The sequence below is a fragment of the Sporothrix brasiliensis genome (genome assembly GCF_000820605.1).
Source record: "Sporothrix brasiliensis 5110 chromosome Unknown Cont18, whole genome shotgun sequence".
Lineage (NCBI taxonomy): Eukaryota > Fungi > Ascomycota > Sordariomycetes > Ophiostomatales > Ophiostomataceae > Sporothrix > Sporothrix brasiliensis.
The window spans coordinates 2,593,777-2,611,219 of NW_024467137.1; the positions used below are offsets into that span (position 1 = coordinate 2,593,777).

Sequence of the window (17,443 nt, forward strand, 5' to 3'; positions counted from 1 at the left end):
CGAGGCCAATGGGAGTTGATAGAAAAGTGGGGATCAAGAAAGAGTTACTCCACCGAGTACTTTGTAAGTACATATCGCTCTATACGAGTCTACGATTCGCGAGACGCTTCGACAGTATCGACGGACGGATCGCTCCTCTAGCGCACACGTATTCTATGGTTCGTCCTTTCATATCTGGTGTTCATGGGTATCGTAGTTTCTATTGTATTGTACAGTTGGTGTCGGTTAGGTCCCAATTGAGAGCCCGTATTATGTGGTTCTTCCCATCGTACCCCCCCCTTCCCCCCAACTACCTCTTTGTGCGCTTCTTGTCCGGAGCATCCTCTTCGTCGCTCAGCTCGGCATACTCCGTCACAGGCGCATTGACGCTGTATGCAGCCGTGAAAACCGGGTCCTTCTTGGCCGCCTCGGCGTACTTGAGCAGCTCCTCGCGCGGGTCTTCGTGCAGCATGCGGCTCAGCGGAATGTTCTTCTCGATGCTCTTGTCGTCGGGGCCGTTGTGTGCAAACGGCGTCTGCTGCGGCATCGTCGGCCGCCGCGGGTCGAGCGACCTGCCCGTGTTCGTGACGCCCTTGCGCCGCCGGCTGGCCATCTGCTGGGCACCCGGCACCACAATGTTGTCGTTTGTGATGCCAATGTTCTGGTCCATGGTAAAGGACGGATCGTCGTCGACGTGGCGCTTCTTGGGCGCGCGGCGCACCACGTCGGCGGCGCCACGCTGCGACCGCACCGGGTCAAACAGCACGTGCGTCTCGCCGTTTGCCGAGCCCGTCACCACCTGGTTGAGCTTGGCGTGCCACTCGACTGCGATCAGCGGGCTGCCCGGCGTGACCGGCGTGACGACCTCGGGCCGCAGGTTGCCCGGGTTGAGGACGTGCAGGCTGCCGTCGGGCGAGCCGACCAGAATGCTCGTCGAGTTGGGTCCGTACCGGATGTTGGCCATTGGGAAGCGGTCCGCGGCGTCGGTTGACGCGTGGGCCGCCGTCACCAGCGGCTGCTTGAACTTGCGCGTGTCCCACAGCTTGATGACGCCGTCGCCGCCCCGCGTCACCACCATGCGGCCGTCGGCGCTGACGTCGATGCCGCCCGTCCACGTGTTGGGTGCGTGCGCGTCGCGCACCTCCGCAGTCGGCCGCGAGTAGGGCCCGTTGTTGCCGCTGTACAGCACGAGCGAGCCGTCGAGCGCGGCCGCCACAAGCACCGTGTCGCTGCCCCCGCCGTGCGCGGGCGCGCCCCACGCGACGGCCGTCATGCGCGAGCGTCCCGCCGACCCGGCTGCGCGCGACTTGAACACGATAACGTCGCGCTGGCTGCGCTTGTTGTTGACGTCCCAGATGCGCAGCGTGCTGTCGGCGCCGGCCGTCACGCACGTCTCGCGGTCCGTCGGGTGCCACGCGCCCGTCGCCACCTCGCCCACGTGGCCCTTGGTGTTGTGCATGTCGCGCAGGTACATGTCGCCCTTGACAAACTCAGTCAGCACCTCGCCGTCGCGCGACAGAATCTTGGCCTGCGGGTGCGCCGTGATGCACAACATGACGCTAGCGGCGTGCGGGTGGAAGGCCACGTGGTTGACCGGGTGCGACTCCGTGGTGGCCGACAGCTTGCTGGCGCCCTGCTGCCACGGGTCCACGCTCTTGAAAGCTCGAAGCGTCGTCGGCGTCATGGATGCAAAGTCGTACAGCTTGACATTGCAGTCGCGCGAGCCCGTGGCCATGCGCGCGCCGTTGGGGTCGAGCGACACGCTGGTCACGGCCTTTTCGTGCGTCTTGAACACCAGCTCGTGCGAGAGCGGATACCGGTCCAGGTCGTCGCCGTCGTCGCCGTCGCTGTCACTGTCACTATCGCTGTCGCTTTTGTTGTCGTCGTTATCGTCGTCCTTTTTTGCCCCCTTGTCGTTGGCGCTCGCCGATGCCCTCCATTCTGGCCGTCGGCTGCGCTCAATCTGTGCATCAATGTCGGCCTCCTGCGTCTTTTTGCCAAATGCCGCTGGCAGAAACGACTGCAGCAGGGCGTCGCCTGGCCCTTGGTCGTCGCTGTCGTAGCCCTCGTTGTCGCTCATTGTCGTTGTTGGGCGTGAAATTCATGTTGTCGCCGGGACAGAAGCCTGGACGGAAGCTGCGGCGGTTGTAGTTGCCGTTTCTGAAGCTTCGCAATATGGAGCTAGCAGGGTGATTAGTCATCAACAAGACCCTGAACGTTCGCGAGGCAAGAACGTCAACAGACTCTTCCAAGCAAACAATGAGAAAAGCACACACAAAACATAATCCAGCTCTTAAGCTGACATCGCAATCTCATTTCACCTACTACCATCAAAAGCTGTCAAAGCTAGAGACAATGGCGATGCGACTCAACTTTTATTCGATGGTGTCGCCTCGGTTGCCACTTACACCTTTGCCACACATTGCACGCAAAGATGAATAGAATCGGTCAATCAAATTGGAGGGAAACACGACTACTAATAAGACAATATATGCAACAACGAACAGGTGATCCTTCGTGACGATTCACTCGCAACCACAAGTCCCAGTGTCTTACAAGACCATTCCTCTTGCGAATGGTTTCTCACCAATTGCATGCCATGGGCACCGGAGAGCTGTTATATATGCGATGGCGTCCTTCCCCCATCTCCGCTTGAAGAACGACAATTGGGAGCAAGAAGATAAACAAGACTCTCTGTCGTCGTCCGCAGTCGTCCGTCCGTTGTTTGCCAAGTCACTTTGGCGGATGGTGATGTGGTTGGTGTTGAGGATGCTTTTGTTGACTTACAGTGCTAACTTTGGTGTTATCGCCGGACCGCCGGGAGCGTAGAGGCGACCTGGTTTTGCAGCAAACTCCGGGTCACATGCCGAAGAAGCAAGGCTGGATAGAACCGATATCTTCCCTCAACGACACTCTGATTCAAGTGCAATACAGTGAACGGACAAGGGATGCTTGAGAAATACGAGATTTTCCCAACAAAAGATTGCCATCCGGATATTTTGGCCTAGGAAAACACCCGCGTGGCATCACCAGACAATGGTCATTTTGGCCACGTGAGGGCTCTTATAGTCACCAAAACGCAAAACGCCCTATCCAGACTGCATTCTCGACGGCTCACAAAGGTAGAAAGACCAAGCTTGGTCTGCGTGTATCTGCATTGTGAGGATGCTTTGCGAGCGGGGAAAGTAAAGCCGGGGCGCGTCATACGATGCAATAGACCGCAACCGACGCTTCCAAGCGTTTCCCTCTTGCGGCGTCTTACTCTCCGTGCGCTTGCTGACACAGAAAAGTCCCAAGAGGCCCGCTTTGACGGCCATAATTCCTCCGCGCCCACTTATACGCTCCGATATCGAGGGCTGAGCCGGAAACGGTCCCAGCCACGGCCCTTGGCCGCGACGAAGAGGCATAACCGGCGATCCGGCCAAATTAGACCGGTAAATAAATAGTCGTTCTGCTTGTATAGATGGGGGTAGGGCAACGTGAGTGACTGCGGTTTTGGTCACAAGCCCTTTTCACAACGTAGCAATCAAAACCGACGATCTGCTCTCTTCCTCTACCCCAACCGACTCCAACGAACAGTGGTCAGTCTGAACCTTGCTGACACTGGCGTCTCCGACTTTCAACCGTTTCTCGCCACCGGCCGTCTTCCACCATCGTCGTCTCGCCTCTCCCTCACAATGTCGTCCCTCCCGTCCGAATGTGATGTGCTCGTTGTCGGCGGCGGCAACGCAGGCTTCTCGGCGGCGCTTTCGGCTCGTGAAAACGGTGCTCGAAACGTGGTGCTGATCGACAAGTGCCCTGAAGAGTGGGCGGGCGGTAATACGTATTTCACGGCGGGCGCGTTTCGCACAGTACACGCGGGGCTGGCCGATCTGCTGCCGCTTGTCAACAACGTCGACGCGGCCACGTCGAAAATCATCGACCTCGAGCCGTACACGCCGCAAGACTTTACGAGTGACCTGCTGCGTGTGACGGCCGGTCGGTCGGACCCACACCTGGGCAGCACGCTGGTGGGCGACTCCAACGATGCGGTCAAGTGGCTGCACAAGCACGGCGTGCGGTTCCAGCTGTCGTTCAACCGGCAGGCGTACAAAGTGGTTGGGCGGTACAAGTTCTGGGGCGGTATGGCGCTCAAGACGCAGGACGGCGGCAAGGGCCTGATGGAGGACCTCCGGCGGGCCGCCAAGCGGGCGGGCGTCGCCACATTCTTCTCGACCATGGCCAAGCAGCTCGTCACGGATGCCGAGGGGACAGTCATCGGCGTCGTGGCTGCGTCGACGGACATCTCGTCCGCCCATAGCACCAGCAGCATCTCTGCCAAGGCCGTCATTCTTACGGCCGGCGGTTTCGAGGCCAATCCACGCATGCGTGCGCAGTATCTGGGCCCCGGGTGGGACCTGGCGCTCGTGCGCGGCACGCCGTACAACACCGGCGACGGTCTCGAATTTGCCATGCGCGACGTCGGGGCCAAGCAGGCCGGGCACTGGTCCGGCTGCCACTCGGTGGCGTGGGACGCCCATGCGCCTGCCAACAGCGGCGACCGGGCCGTCTCCACGAGTTCACCAAGTCGGGCTACCCGCTGGGCGTCGTGGTCAACACGCAGGGCGAGCGCTTTGTCGACGAGGGCGTGGACCTGCGCAACTACACCTATGCCAAGTTTGGCCGCGCCATCATGGGCCAGCCCGACGGCCAGTCCTTCCAAGTGTGGGACGCGCGCGGCACGCCCTGGCTGCGCGACGAAGAGTACCGCGACAGCATCGTGCGCAAGATCCGGGCCGACACGCTCGAGGAGCTGGCTGACAAGCTCGCCCGAGAAGAGGGCCTGCACTCGCCCGCCAAGTTCCTCGAGACCATGCACGACTACAACGCCGCCACCAACGCCTTCCAGGCCGCGCATCCCCGCGTCAGGTGGGACCCGGCCGTGCGTGACGGCGTATCGACGCAGTCCAGCCGCGGCGGCCTGGCGCTGCCCAAGTCCAACTGGGCCCTGCCCATCGACAAGGGCCCGTTTGTGGCCGTCAAGGTTGCCTGCGGCGTCACGTTCACGTTTGGCGGTCTCGCTGTCAACCCGCAAACAGCGGCCGTTGTCGCAGCCGGGAATCGGGAGGTACCAGGTCTCTTCTGTGCAGGCGAGATGCTGGGCGGCCTCTTCTATGGAAACTACCCAGGTGGCTCGGGCCTGACATCGGGCACTGTCTTTGGTCGTCAGGCAGGGCGTGCGGCCGCTCCACGTGCCATGGCATCGTCGAGTGTGCGGTCGAATCTGTAGGGGGCGGGTTGATGTCGGGGAGAGTGGTGTGTCGTGTGTCGTGTGGTTTTTGTGTAGTCGTGGTTTTGTTGTGGTCGTGATATTGACGCTCGATGTTTTGGTCTCTTTGTGGGCTTCTGTTTTGGTCCTTTGATCTCGGTGCATTGAACGTGAATGACCCTGTACAAAAGCAATTATACAAATAGAATATCTCAACGAGGAATGTCTCTCACAAAACTATACTGTTATGTTTCAGTGACATGCTATCTTGTTTATGCGTGCCAAAAAAAAAAAAAAAAAAAAAAAAAAAAAAAAAAAAAAAAAAAAAAAAAAAAAAAAAAAAAGAAAAAATAGGGAAGGAAAAAAACAAGTACGAAAAGAAAAGGGGGCAGAACAAACAGGAAAGAGCGAAGGGGGCAAAAAGTTCACCTTCCCAGCTTAATAGACGCGCTATTAAGCTGTCAGGCTATGAAAAACCCCGGCAGAGGTTTTTGCACGGCCACCCCAGGGCCTGCCGACCAAGGAATGAAACCGCCAACGGGGGCTCGAACAGACGCCCTTCTAAGAAGGGCGTGCAGTCGAACCGACTCGACCACTTGGCCATGGCCAGTGACCAAGCGGTCAAGTTGGAGGGCAGTCCGCTCTGCGCATATTTAAGGCATGGGTCGCTCTTTCCAGGCTCTAATTGCGGGAAGTCATGTGCTCCCTTTTGCTCCTTCTTTTTCTGTCACAGACGATGCTGTGAAGGCACCGGAGGGAAGGTGCGGTGGTGGGGCCGGGCTCGGTCGTGCCTGCCGGTTTAGTGCGCCCCCAGCATCGTATCTATTTGGAAGGAGTGGCCGACGGTAGAACTGCCGACTGGGCGGTGAGCGGTGTAGTCAGATAGTTCAGGGAGGAGCAGACGGGACGTACAAAATCGTGGGATTTCAATGCTGTGTCACGATTCTACAGAAACTAGAACTACCAGCAGCAAATGCTGATTGTTTACTTACCCCTGGCCGCATCGGCTAGTATGGAGGGAGACTACCGGACGCGACAATGAACGGGACCAACAAGCCGTCGAAGCTGCTTACTCCAAGTCACTAATGAGCTTCTCTTCTTTCCACGGTCTCCTGATTCACGGTTAAGTACTCTTGTCTGATATCTATGATTATTCCACCTCGATGGATCAAAAGCTAACTATTCTTCTGTAGTAGTGGTACATAGGAAAAAGAAGAAGCAAAATTGAAGCGCAAAACACGGCGGACAAGCCACATACTGGCCACAGGACGTCAAGTTTATGGATTGGGACTGCCTCGGGTGCGATGCTTGTCCGGAGAGCATTCTCGAGCTCCAGGACGGGATCGAAAATGTGGCTCGGAGATATTCATACATCTGGAAAACTGATAGTTTGACCTGGCATGGAGAGGTGCTATCAAAGTGTATACAATTTGGTACCAGGGAGAACAAATATGTGCACATACAACCAAAAGGATCTTGAAGGGAAGTACAAACCAGTTTTGCAAGCGCTCGTTGAACTCTAGGATCTCGTTGATGGTGTCCTACAAATGTGCAAATGGAGGGATAGCAATCTTGCTAGGAAAACAATACCATTTATTAACTGCGGTCTGTAGTAGTATAGTTGTTCATTGTATGGAGTGCGTTACCACCAATCTAAAGTTTTCATAATTGGATTTATTTTCAATTATTATTTTACCTGTGTCTCTTTTATTTATACATTTTTTCAAAAGACGTACATTGCATTTATTTTACATAGAGAAGAGTTATTGAGTGGGTAAGTTGTTGTATAAAAACAACTTACTACGACAGTTATTAATGTCCGCACCATATATTGTAGTTTGAATAATATATTGTATGATTTGACTGAACTTATACTCGATAAAGGCCCAGAATAACTTAAATAAACCCGGAGACGTCCCAAGGGGTGTTGTCGTTGGCGGTGTAAGTGGAGAATGCATCTATGCGGTATGCGATTACCGGGGCCACACTGAAAATTTGAGCTATTCGGTTCTGTCCCTGCACCTACAACGACCTGCAAAACAAACATTCACCCAGTCGAACCTTTTTACTTTCAGAAAATACTGGAGGTTCTCTCACAGCTCATTTTTTCCACTGCGTCTCACATATTTCACCCATTGACGAGTTTGAGCAAGAAACTCGGCTTCCACACGCCTCCTCACTATGGGCAAGTCCCGCAGAAACAGGTCAGGTCCGGCAGGTCGCCGTCCTGACCCCATGAGCGGCGGTGGCCCTCGTGCTCCCAAGGCTGTCAAGGAGCCCTCCGATCCGGCCCTGGCAGCCCTGCGCACAGCCAAGATTCTGCCTGTCCTCGGCGACCTGCGCAGCGCCAACCCGGCGACACGCACGGCGGCGGCCGGCGCCATTGCCAACATTGTCGAGGACGCGCGGTGCCGCAAGCTGCTGCTGCGAGAGCAGGTGGTGCATCTCGTGCTGAGCGAGACGCTGGCGGATGCGAGTGTTGAGAGCCGCGCGGCGGGTTGGGCGGTACTCAACGTGCTGGCGCAGCACGAGGCGGCGGACTTTTGCGTGCACCTGTACCGCAGCGACGTGCTGACGCCGGCGGCACACGCTCTGGGCCAGATCCGGACCACGCTCGAGCAGGGCAGCAGCAGCAGCAGCAGCAGCAGCAGCAGCCAGCAAACGGACAGCAAGCTCACCAAGGCGCAGCAGGAGTTTATGTGGCGCATCACGTCGGCCATCATCGACCTGCTGGGCCAGCTGGCGGACGCGCGCGACGAGATCCTCGCGGCGGTGGCCAAGGAGGCGACGATTACGCGGGCGCTTTTTGCCCTGGCGGCAGGGGATGCTTCCATCCATATTTCGACCGCCAAGGCCAAAGCGGCCAGCGGCGCCGCCTCGACGACGGCCGTGCCATTTGAGATTCAGTGGGCCGCGTTGACCACGCTGGCACGCCTCTGCGACGATGTGAGCCAGCGCGCACTGGCCGAGACGCTGGTCGACGACCAGGCCAGTGGCGGCTGTTATGGTGCGCTGCGGCGGTTGCAGGCGGCCGGTGGACCCTTGGCAGTGGCGGCGGCGTCGCTGCTGCACTCTGTCTTTGCGACGCTTGAGTGGTACGATCACAGTCCCGGCCGCGAGGGCGCGTCAGACGCGGTGTTGGTACCGACACTGGCGAGTGTTATTGAGCAGCAGTTGGACCGCGAAGAGAAGGAGGGTGCCGCTTCTGGCGAGAAGGAAGTCAAGGATGCCGACGAAGAAGACCGTTCGGCCGAGGTCCTTGGCCTGTCCTTGCAGACGCTGGCTTTGATAGGCACGACGCTCAAGGCGTCCCTTGAGAAGGGAAACAAGGACGAGGCCGTGTGGAACGGCATCCAGGACGGCGAGGCCGGCGAGGGCGGCGCCGCGGATGACAGCATTCTCTTTGAAGAGAACGGTGACCACGGGGGCGGTGGCGGCGACGATGAAGAGATGGCGGACGATGACGACGGCAAGGCGGTTGGAGCCGACGACAGTATGGATGTCGACGGCGAGGAGGAGGATGACGACGACAGCGACAACGGCATCGACATTGACCGCGACATGGAGCATGTGACGGGTGCGGACGACGAGGACATCGAGAACGGCAACGGCGAAGGCGAGGGCCTTGAGGACCTGACCACACTGCGGTCCCTCATTTCCGAAGCCATCCCGCAGATTATCCGTCTCGTTGCTGCGCGCGCTCAAGACGCAGCCTCTGACTCGGTGTCTGTTCTGCTCGACGCCCTATCCGCCCTGAACAACATTGCCTGGACGGTGTCGCTGGTAGACCTGCGTGACGACGGCAACGCGGCCATCCGCTCTGCTTGGCGGCCTGTGGCCCGTCGTATATGGCTCCGCGTCGTGCGGCCGCTGCTGGGTCTGACGGCCACGTCTGCGGAGGCGTCGGTTGAGCTGCACGTCGCTGCACAGGTCGCTGGTCTGGCCTGGGCATTGTCGCGTGTTTTGGGCGGCACGACACCGACCGACGCCGGCGAGCCTGCACGTTTCATGGCGCTGCGCGAGGCAGCGGCCACAAACGGCGAGACCAACGCCGACGCCGAGGTTGAAGAGGACCCGTTCAGCAGGCTGCCCGTCAAGTGCATCGGCGTGCTTGGCCAGATGGCGCTCGACCCTGCGCCGGCCGCGCTCAACCGCGAAATTAGCAAGTACCTGTTGGGCCTCGTCAACGCAGCCGACCGCCGGGCAGCGCCGGCCGAAATTGTCGAGGCGCTGAACCAGCTGTTTGACATCTACGGCGACGAGAAGGCCGACTGCGACAGGGAGGTGTTTTGGCACGACAAGCTGCTGACGGCGTTCGAGGCTGCTCTGCCCAAGACCAAGGCCATGGCCAAGGCGATCGACAAGCGGCTGAACACGGAGCTGCGCACACGCGCCGACGAGGCTGTGCTCAACCTGGGCCGCTTCATCCAGTACAAGAAGAAGCACGCGCCAGTGGAGTAGGCCGCGCAGGGGCGTCGTTTCCATCTATCTAGCATTTGCATTGGAGTTCGGAGGCACTAAAAATGTAAATTGTATTTCTGTTATATAATAGAGGACCGCAGAGCCAAAACCAAGCATCAAGAATCACGAATCAAGATGCACGAGCCAAACAAAACAAAATGTCAGGGCCCTGTGGCCTTGTCAGAACAACGCCATATGACCCCCAATACGCCGTGAAAAGACACAATCCGTCGCCGATCCTCGCCGACGATCAAAAGACTTTGTCGGTCGTCGTCCTAACCCAACGTCTTTATCTTCTTCTTCTTCTTGCCTCCCTCGCCACCGCCCGACTTCTTGTTGGAGAACTTGCGCCAGCTGTCGATCCGCTGGTCGCGCGTCGCCTCCCAGTCCTGGTCGTGCTGTCGCTTGCGCTTGCGCGCCTCGATTTCTTCCTCTTCGCGCCGCTGCTCCCGGCCCTCTTCCTGCATCTGCGCCCGCAGCTGCCGCTGTCGCCGCTGCTCGTTGTCGATGAGCACATACTTGGTCTTGTCGGCCCATTTCGCCTTGAAGTCGTCCGTCTTGAGTTCGGGGCTGTCCGCGGTCCACTTGTTTTCGCGCATCAGCAGCATGCGTGCGTCTGCAATCGCCTCGTCCAGCCGCTCGCGGTGCTTCTCGTCCATGAGCTCCGTCTGCGCCTTCTTCAAGCGGTCGAACGCGTCGGGGGCGCGTGGATTGCGTGTCTTGTCGGGGTGAATGAGGAGCGACTTTTTGCGGTACGTGATTTTGATGTCCGATTCGGTCACACCGGGCTGCAGGCCCAGAACGGCATACCTAAAGCTGTTAGCGGGGAGAACAATGTAAAACAACTGTACCAGATGCACAACACAGGACTCACGCATCCAGTCGAAAGGCACCGAGGATGCGCGAGATCTCCTCGTCCTTGACGGCCTCTTTGTTTTCCGACTCGAGAATGTTGAGCGCATCGCGCCCGTCGTCGTCGGCCATGGCGGTGGGTGCGTGGCGAGGAAAATACCAGAAATATCAGTACGAAAGCGAGTGACAAAAACAAAGCCAAAAGTCCCAGGACCGGTCGCTGGCCTGCGAGAGAGAAGCGTGATGGCTGTCGTCGTGATCGTGATCAAGCAAAAATGTCAACTTGATGCCGCTGTAAAGCACTGGAGGAAGCGACAAGGCTCGCTGTGACACAAAAGCGGGGCTGTTCCTACTGCTGCAGGCGCTGTGTGGGCAGGCACGCGGACTTAACACCAGTTGACACCAGTTGAGGCAGGTGCCCTTGGGCAGACGGCTATCGATAAGATAAAGCGCCCGATAAGACTTTTTTTGGGGGACCGCCTAAAAAATCGGAAGGAGCAATGCAGACAAGTCGCACCGTCGCACTTTCCTCATCCACTCGCTGCCAGCGGAGGACGATCACGGCATCTTTCCCCTTTTATCACGCCGCAGCACAAAACCGATATAAACACATTCACTCACTCAAAAGTAGTGACAGACGGACGAACGGACGCACGGACGCACGGACGCACGGACACGCACACCAGCCATGTCCGCCCGGTTCGCTTCTCCGACGCCGTCGGAGAACGAGGTCGACATTGTGGGCGACCTGTTCGCCGACGACTTTGGCGGCTTCGGCAGCGATCTTGACGGCGACAACGACGAAACAAGCAGCCGGAAACGCAAAAAGACAAAGACCGCACCGCCGCCGCAAGAGGACGACCTCGACCTTGGCGCCATCCTCGAGGGCGGCGGCTTCACCGACGCCAGCAATGGTCTGCCAAAGAAGAAGGGCGTGCTGACGGGCGCCAACCTGGAGGACGGCGACGACGAGGCCTACATTGCGCTGCAGCAGGCCGCCGCGTTCCGCAAGACGAGCAATCTCAAGGGCGCTGCGTCCGTCAAGGGCGGCGGCTTCCAGGCCATGGGCCTCAACCCGACGCTGCTGCGCGCCATCACACGCAAGGGTTTCTCGGTGCCGACGCCCATCCAGCGCAAGACGATCCCGCTGATCCTGGGCCGCCGCGATGTCGTGGGCATGGCCCGCACCGGCTCGGGCAAGACGGCCGCCTTTGTGATCCCCATGATCCAGCGCCTGCGGTCCCACAGCGTGCGTGTCGGCGCGCGGGCCCTCATCATGTCGCCGTCGCGCGAACTGGCCATGCAGACGCTGAAAGTCGTCAAGGAGCTCGGCCGCGACACAGACCTCAAGACGGTGCTGCTGGTCGGCGGAGACAGCCTCGAGGAGCAGTTTGCGCTGCTGGCGTCGAACCCGGACATTGTCATTGCGACGCCCGGCCGCTTCCTGCATCTCAAGGTCGAAATGTCGCTTGACCTGTCGTCCATCAAGTATGTCGTCTTTGACGAGGCGGATCGCCTGTTCGAGATGGGTTTCGCCGCCCAGTTGACGGAGATTCTGCACGCCCTGCCGCCGTCGCGCCAGACGCTGCTGTTCTCGGCCACGCTGCCGTCGTCGCTCGTTGAGTTTGCACGGGCTGGTCTGCAGGACCCGAGCCTGGTGCGCCTGGACATTGAGACCAAAATCTCGCCCAAGCTCAAGAGTGCCTTCTTCAGCGTCAAGGGCCCCGAGAAGGAGGGTGCCCTGCTGCACGTGCTGCACGATGTCATCAAGATCCCGCTGGGCCTGCCCGAGGCGGCCCTCAAGGCGCGCGAGGAGGGTCGGCGCAGCGGCGGGGACGGCGACGACGATGACGCCAATCCGCGGAAACGCAAGCGCCTCAACAGCGGCTACGTGTCCTCCAAGGTGGCACCCACCGAGCACTCGACGATTGTCTTTGCCGCCACCAAGCACCACGTCGAGTACCTGGCATCCATCCTGTCCGAGGCCGGCTTTGCCGTGTCCTATGTCTACGGCTCGCTCGACCAGACCGCCCGTAGAATCCAGGTCGAGAACTTCCGCCACGGCCGCACCAACATCATGGTCGTGACGGACCTGGCGGCCCGTGGTATTGACATCCCCGTGCTGGCCAACGTCGTCAACTACGACTTCCCGCCCCAGGCCAAGGTCTTTGTGCATCGCGTCGGTCGCACCGCCCGTGCCGACCAGGAGGGTAGCAGCTACAGCTTGGTGCAGGACACCGATGCGCCGTACCTCGTGGATTTGCAGCTGTTTCTGGGCCGCAAGCTGCTCGTGGGCCGCGACGGGATCGAGGGCAGTCAAAGAGGCCAGTACGATCTGACCCGCGACATTGTCGTCGGCTCGCTCGCTCGCAGCTCGGTTGAACCGCACGTCGAGTGGGTCACGACGCTGCTGGGCGACGTGCACGACGTTGAGTTGCTGCGCCAGGTCGCGTCCAAGGCCCAGAAGCAGTACTTCCGCACGCGGCTGTCCGCCTCCAGCCAGAGCGCCAAGCGTGCGCGCGAGATCGTTCGTAGCCGTGGCTGGTCGCAGCTGCACCCCATCTTCGGTGACAGCACGGACACCGGCGGCACAGATGAGCACGGCGCAGAAGGTGCCTCCGTCGGCCTGGCACGCGAAGACCTGCTGGCCAAGATCACGGGGTACAAGCCGCAAGAGTCCATCTTTGAGGTCCACCACCAGAACAAGAAGGCCATGAAGAGCAAGGCAGCCGAAATCATGCGCACAATGCGGAAACGCGCTGGCCCGCGGCGTAGCGCCAGCGGAGTGCCTACCACAACCGATGGTGGTGAGGACGACGGCCCCTCTGCGGCGGAAATCAACGGTGCGGATTACGAAGAGGGTGCTGCGGCACTGGTCAATGGTGGTGGCGGTGGCGGCGGCGACGACGACGACGACGACGACGAGGCAGAGGACCCATGGGAGGATGACGATGACGAGGATGAGGACTACGGCGCAGATGTGCTCGAAAACGCGGATGCCTGGGCCGTCGACAATGGCGAGGGTGACACCGATGTCGGCGGCGCGGGGGCCGCCTCGTGGGTCGACAGCTCCGTGTACATGTCCTACACCCCTCGCGCAGGCCCCAGCATGGATGCGCGCGCCGTCGAAGAGCGCGGCTACGGCGTGCACGGCCGCGGTGGCGACGACGACATGGACAGCGGCTTCAACAGCTTTGCGCAGGCGGCCCGCGACGCCACGATGGACCTGACCAACGACGACACCGCCAAGGCGTTTGGTGTCCCCACGCGCACCAAGTTGCGCTGGGACAAGAAGCAGGGCAAGTACGTGGCCCGCGCCAACGACGAGGACGGTAGCCGCGTGCAGGGCGGCAAGGGCGGTGGCAAGATGATCCGCGGCGAGAGCGGCGTCAAAATTGCGGCGTCCTTCCAGAGCGGCCGCTTCGACAAGTGGCGCAAGGCCAACCGCCTCGGCCGTCTGCCGCAGGTCGGCGATGCCGAGCGCAGCGGACTGGCGCGCCAGGTGCAGAACCCCGCGGCTGGCGGTTCTGGTCCTGGCGGCCGTGGTGGCTTCAATGCCGGCCCGGGCACTGGTCGCTTCATGCACAAGAAGGAGCTGGCGCCCAAGGAGGCTGACAAGTTCCGCGGCAACTACCACGTGCAAAAGAAGCGCGTAACCGAGGCCCGCGAGAACCGGGTCGGCCGCTTCAAGGACGGCGAGGGAAGCTATCGCGAGGTCAAGGGCATGGACGACGTCCGCAAGGCCCGCAAGGTCATGGAGCAGAAGAAGCTCAAGAATGCGCGCCCGGCACGAGACGGCGGTCGGGGTGGCGGCAGAAGTGGCGGTGGCGGCGGCCGTGGCCGGGGTGGCGGCCGTGGCGGTGGCGGTCGTGGTGGTCGTGGTGGTCGTGGCGGTGGACGTGGTCGTGGTTAGGTCTCGACTTGCTCGCGATCTTGTTTGTTCTTTTTTGGCTGTACGATTTGTACTATTCGTATTCTGGCATAGAGCGACGGCATCAAAAATTGCATTTCTTTTCTGACATGTCTTTGTATGCATATAATTGTTGCAGCCCCTTGCAGCCCTCTACAAAGTAAACACTGCATAACCCCATTCACACCTCCTTTTCTCCACAATACTGTTTGGTAATCCGATAGGCCTGGTGCTTTGATATTGACCGCATGTGTCACGACACCGAAGGAAGACACGATGTCGAGATGAACGGTAGTGCTAAGCTCTTTCCTGGCAAAGAGCCTTTTAGGGCTCCACCCCGCTCGGGCTCGTTGCCGGCCGGGTAGTGCCGCGGGGAAGGTGCAACAGTTGGACAGAGAGGGAAAGAGGCAGACGATGTCCGTTGACAAGCACGCGGATCGCAGTTATATACAGCGTACCAAGAAACACATCGGTGGTAACAAAGCAGAAGCTGAAACAGAACCTGCGAACTATATGCCCAGTCGGTATTGTGAAGCGTGCAAGGTTCGTAAATATTTTTTGAGCTATCAGCACGATGTAATTTATCCAGGCAAATCGGACTAAACTCTTTTCCACAAATATTTCTGTTCCATTTCATGTCTACCCCTTGTTCTTGCTTGGCAGTCTCATTCGTCCCTTTTGTTCGAATGGAACCTCGCCTCGCTCGTTTCCTCCATAGCTGCCCCCTTCCTGCCAGCTTAGCTACTTAGCTCCTCTCCTGTCTTGCCGCTAATAATGATCGCCCATTGGCGGCAACTTCTTGTCTCGTTGACGTCTCTTTGGAGCATCCGCTCTTTGGCTCTCTTGTCGTGCATGCCCGCCTTTTCTCATTGCTTCTCTCCCGCCTCTGCCTCGCATTTCTGCCGCCGGCAAGACCCGTATCCCCAGGTATTTCTATTTCCCCCTCGCCCGCACCTCAATTCAGGCGAATCGGGCCGCCAATTGACGTTCTTCGTCTGGATCTGGAACTGGTCAGCTCTTTCCGCCTGTCCCCCACCGCACAGATCTCTGCTCCCCGTCTTTCTGGCACACTTTTCTCACAGTGCAATCCTTCAAAGCTACCCTCCAAAGCCTCTCCACATACCTCGCCGCCTCTTTGCCCCCCTTCCTCCCGAGATGCCCACCTACCTCTGCCACGGCTTCCGATGGCACCGGCCGAGCATCCGCGTCTTTGTCATTGTGCAGGACCTCGAGGATGCTTCGCCCGACTGGGTCATCCGCCCGGCCACCACACGCAGCCTGCTCGATGCCTTTGGTCGACTATTTGACTTTTTACCGACGCAGGACCTCGAGACAGACGCAGAGGCCGAGGCAGCAGCTGTGGTAGCCGCCGCCGCCGCCGCTCAGAAAGCCGCCGAGGCCACGGCCGCGGCAGCCGCATCCGCATCCGAGCAGCGGGGGCGACGACAGTCCATATCGCAGGCAGCACGCGCAAAGAGCAAGTCGCGCAAGGACAAAAAGGACAAGGAGAAGGCGGCCAAGGTGAAGGAAAAGAATGACGCAGCTGGCACACCCGGCGCAGCTGGCGCAGCGCCACTTTCCGGCCCCACACCGGTCGCAGGTGTCACGCGCCGTAACGATGGCCGCGACGAGGTGCTGGCGCGGCAAGACCGCTCGCCCATCAAGCTGCTCGAGGAGCACGACACACAGCGACTGGACGAAATGTCGCGGCCCCATGCGTACGTCGCCGACTACGTAGCGCGCATCGACCTGTCGGCGTCCATTGTGGACGAGATGGCGCGGTACGAGCGGCTGCAGCAGCAGCGGTGGCGGCGCGAGCAAAAGACCAAAGACGGGTTTCCGTCCATGGCCGGGCCGTCGGAGGAGGGCGCGTCGTTGGGCGCTGCACTGGGCGCAGGCGAAGGCAGCGGCGGCGTCAGCGGCGCGACGCTGACAAAACGAAAAAAGGGGTCAGGCTGGCTCGAGCAGCTGCGGGACCAGCTGCAACGCGGCGAAGAGATCCGGTGGTATGTGGTCGTAAACGACGATGAAGACCGAGCGTACCCAGGCGAAATCGAGGGCGAGGAGACCGACGACGAGACGGAAGAAAACGTGCTGGCGGCGGAGGCACAGGCGGAGGCACAGGCGAAGACCGAAACGACACGACAAGAAAGACTGCGCACGGAGGAAGACGAGATTTTGCCGGAGCGACGACAGCCCAGCTCGTTTGGCGACTTTATGGACGAGCACGGCTTCGGCGACAGCATCGCCACGGCGTCGTCCCCACCGGTCAGCAACCGCTACCTGGAGCAAGAACGGGAGCGGGAAAAGGAGCGACAAAGACAGCGGCTGCGCTTTGAGCTCACGGGCGATCCCAATATTTTGGAAAAATGGAACATTCCCTCACCAACATCAGCGACTGCGCCCCGCGCAAGCTACCGTCCAGGCCCGGGAAAGCCTACGATAACGCCTTCGGCGTCGGCGGCGTCAACGGCAGCCCCGATGGTATTTTCTCTCTCACGCAAGCCGTCAACAGCCTCACAACAAGCACAACAAGCACAACAAGCACAACAAGCACAACAAGCACAACAAGCACAACAAGCACAACAAGCACAACAAGCACAACAAGCACAACAAGCACAACAAGCACAACAAGCACAACAAGCACAACAAGCACAGCAAGCACAACAAGCACAACAAAACCATCAGCAGCACCAGCAGCATCATCAACAACAACATCAACAGAATGGTCGGCGAGATCGGTCCTCGACGATGACCAGCAGCCTCAACAGCAACAACATTGGCGACGACTTTGCCTTTCCCCAGCCGCCGCCAATGGTGCCCTCATTACGAGGACCGCAGCAACCGCAACCGCAATTGCAGCCGCAACCGCACGAACATCTGCATCCGCACGAACATCTGCATCCGCACGAACATCTGCATCCGCACGAACATCTGCATCCGCACGAACATCTGCATCCGCAACCGCCAAGCTCGCCGCCACCCATGCCGCC

At 59.5% G+C, this 17,443-nt stretch overlaps 6 protein-coding genes across 6 annotated transcripts; 4 read left to right on the plus strand and 2 right to left on the minus strand.

The window, feature by feature from the left end:
- Nucleotides 1-289: 289 nt before the first annotated feature.
- SPBR_01554 (uncharacterized protein) lies at nucleotides 290-2,059 on the minus strand (the record flags this gene model as incomplete). Its single annotated transcript, XM_040759864.1, has 1 exon — nucleotides 290-2,059. The coding sequence occupies one exon, from the start codon at nucleotides 2,057-2,059 to the stop codon at nucleotides 290-292; it is 1,770 nt and encodes a 589-aa protein (XP_040619693.1).
- A 1,597-nt stretch (nucleotides 2,060-3,656) lies between these two features.
- On the plus strand, nucleotides 3,657-5,248 carry SPBR_01625 (FAD binding protein domain containing protein; the record flags this gene model as incomplete). Its single annotated transcript, XM_040759935.1, has 2 exons — nucleotides 3,657-4,481; nucleotides 4,514-5,248. 2 exons carry the CDS (start codon nucleotides 3,657-3,659, stop codon nucleotides 5,246-5,248), a joined length of 1,560 nt encoding a protein of 519 aa, XP_040619694.1.
- Nucleotides 5,249-7,408: 2,160 nt separating this feature from the next.
- On the plus strand, nucleotides 7,409-9,688 carry SPBR_01399 (armadillo repeat protein; the record flags this gene model as incomplete). The annotated part of the gene is made up of 1 exon (XM_040759710.1): nucleotides 7,409-9,688. One exon carries the CDS (start codon nucleotides 7,409-7,411, stop codon nucleotides 9,686-9,688), a length of 2,280 nt encoding a protein of 759 aa, XP_040619695.1.
- A 275-nt stretch (nucleotides 9,689-9,963) lies between these two features.
- SPBR_02011 (uncharacterized protein) lies at nucleotides 9,964-10,672 on the minus strand (the record flags this gene model as incomplete). The annotated part of the gene is made up of 2 exons (XM_040760320.1): nucleotides 9,964-10,504; nucleotides 10,563-10,672. The coding sequence occupies 2 exons, from the start codon at nucleotides 10,670-10,672 to the stop codon at nucleotides 9,964-9,966; spliced, it is 651 nt and encodes a 216-aa protein (XP_040619696.1).
- Nucleotides 10,673-11,228: 556 nt separating this feature from the next.
- Nucleotides 11,229-14,453, plus strand: SPBR_01266 (ATP-dependent RNA helicase DDX54/DBP10; the record flags this gene model as incomplete). Its single annotated transcript, XM_040759577.1, has 1 exon — nucleotides 11,229-14,453. The coding sequence occupies one exon, from the start codon at nucleotides 11,229-11,231 to the stop codon at nucleotides 14,451-14,453; it is 3,225 nt and encodes a 1,074-aa protein (XP_040619697.1).
- A 1,152-nt stretch (nucleotides 14,454-15,605) lies between these two features.
- SPBR_01620 (uncharacterized protein) lies at nucleotides 15,606-17,205 on the plus strand (the record flags this gene model as incomplete). The annotated part of the gene is made up of 2 exons (XM_040759930.1): nucleotides 15,606-16,934; nucleotides 16,966-17,205. 2 exons carry the CDS (start codon nucleotides 15,606-15,608, stop codon nucleotides 17,203-17,205), a joined length of 1,569 nt encoding a protein of 522 aa, XP_040619698.1.
- Nucleotides 17,206-17,443: the final 238 nt, after the last annotated feature.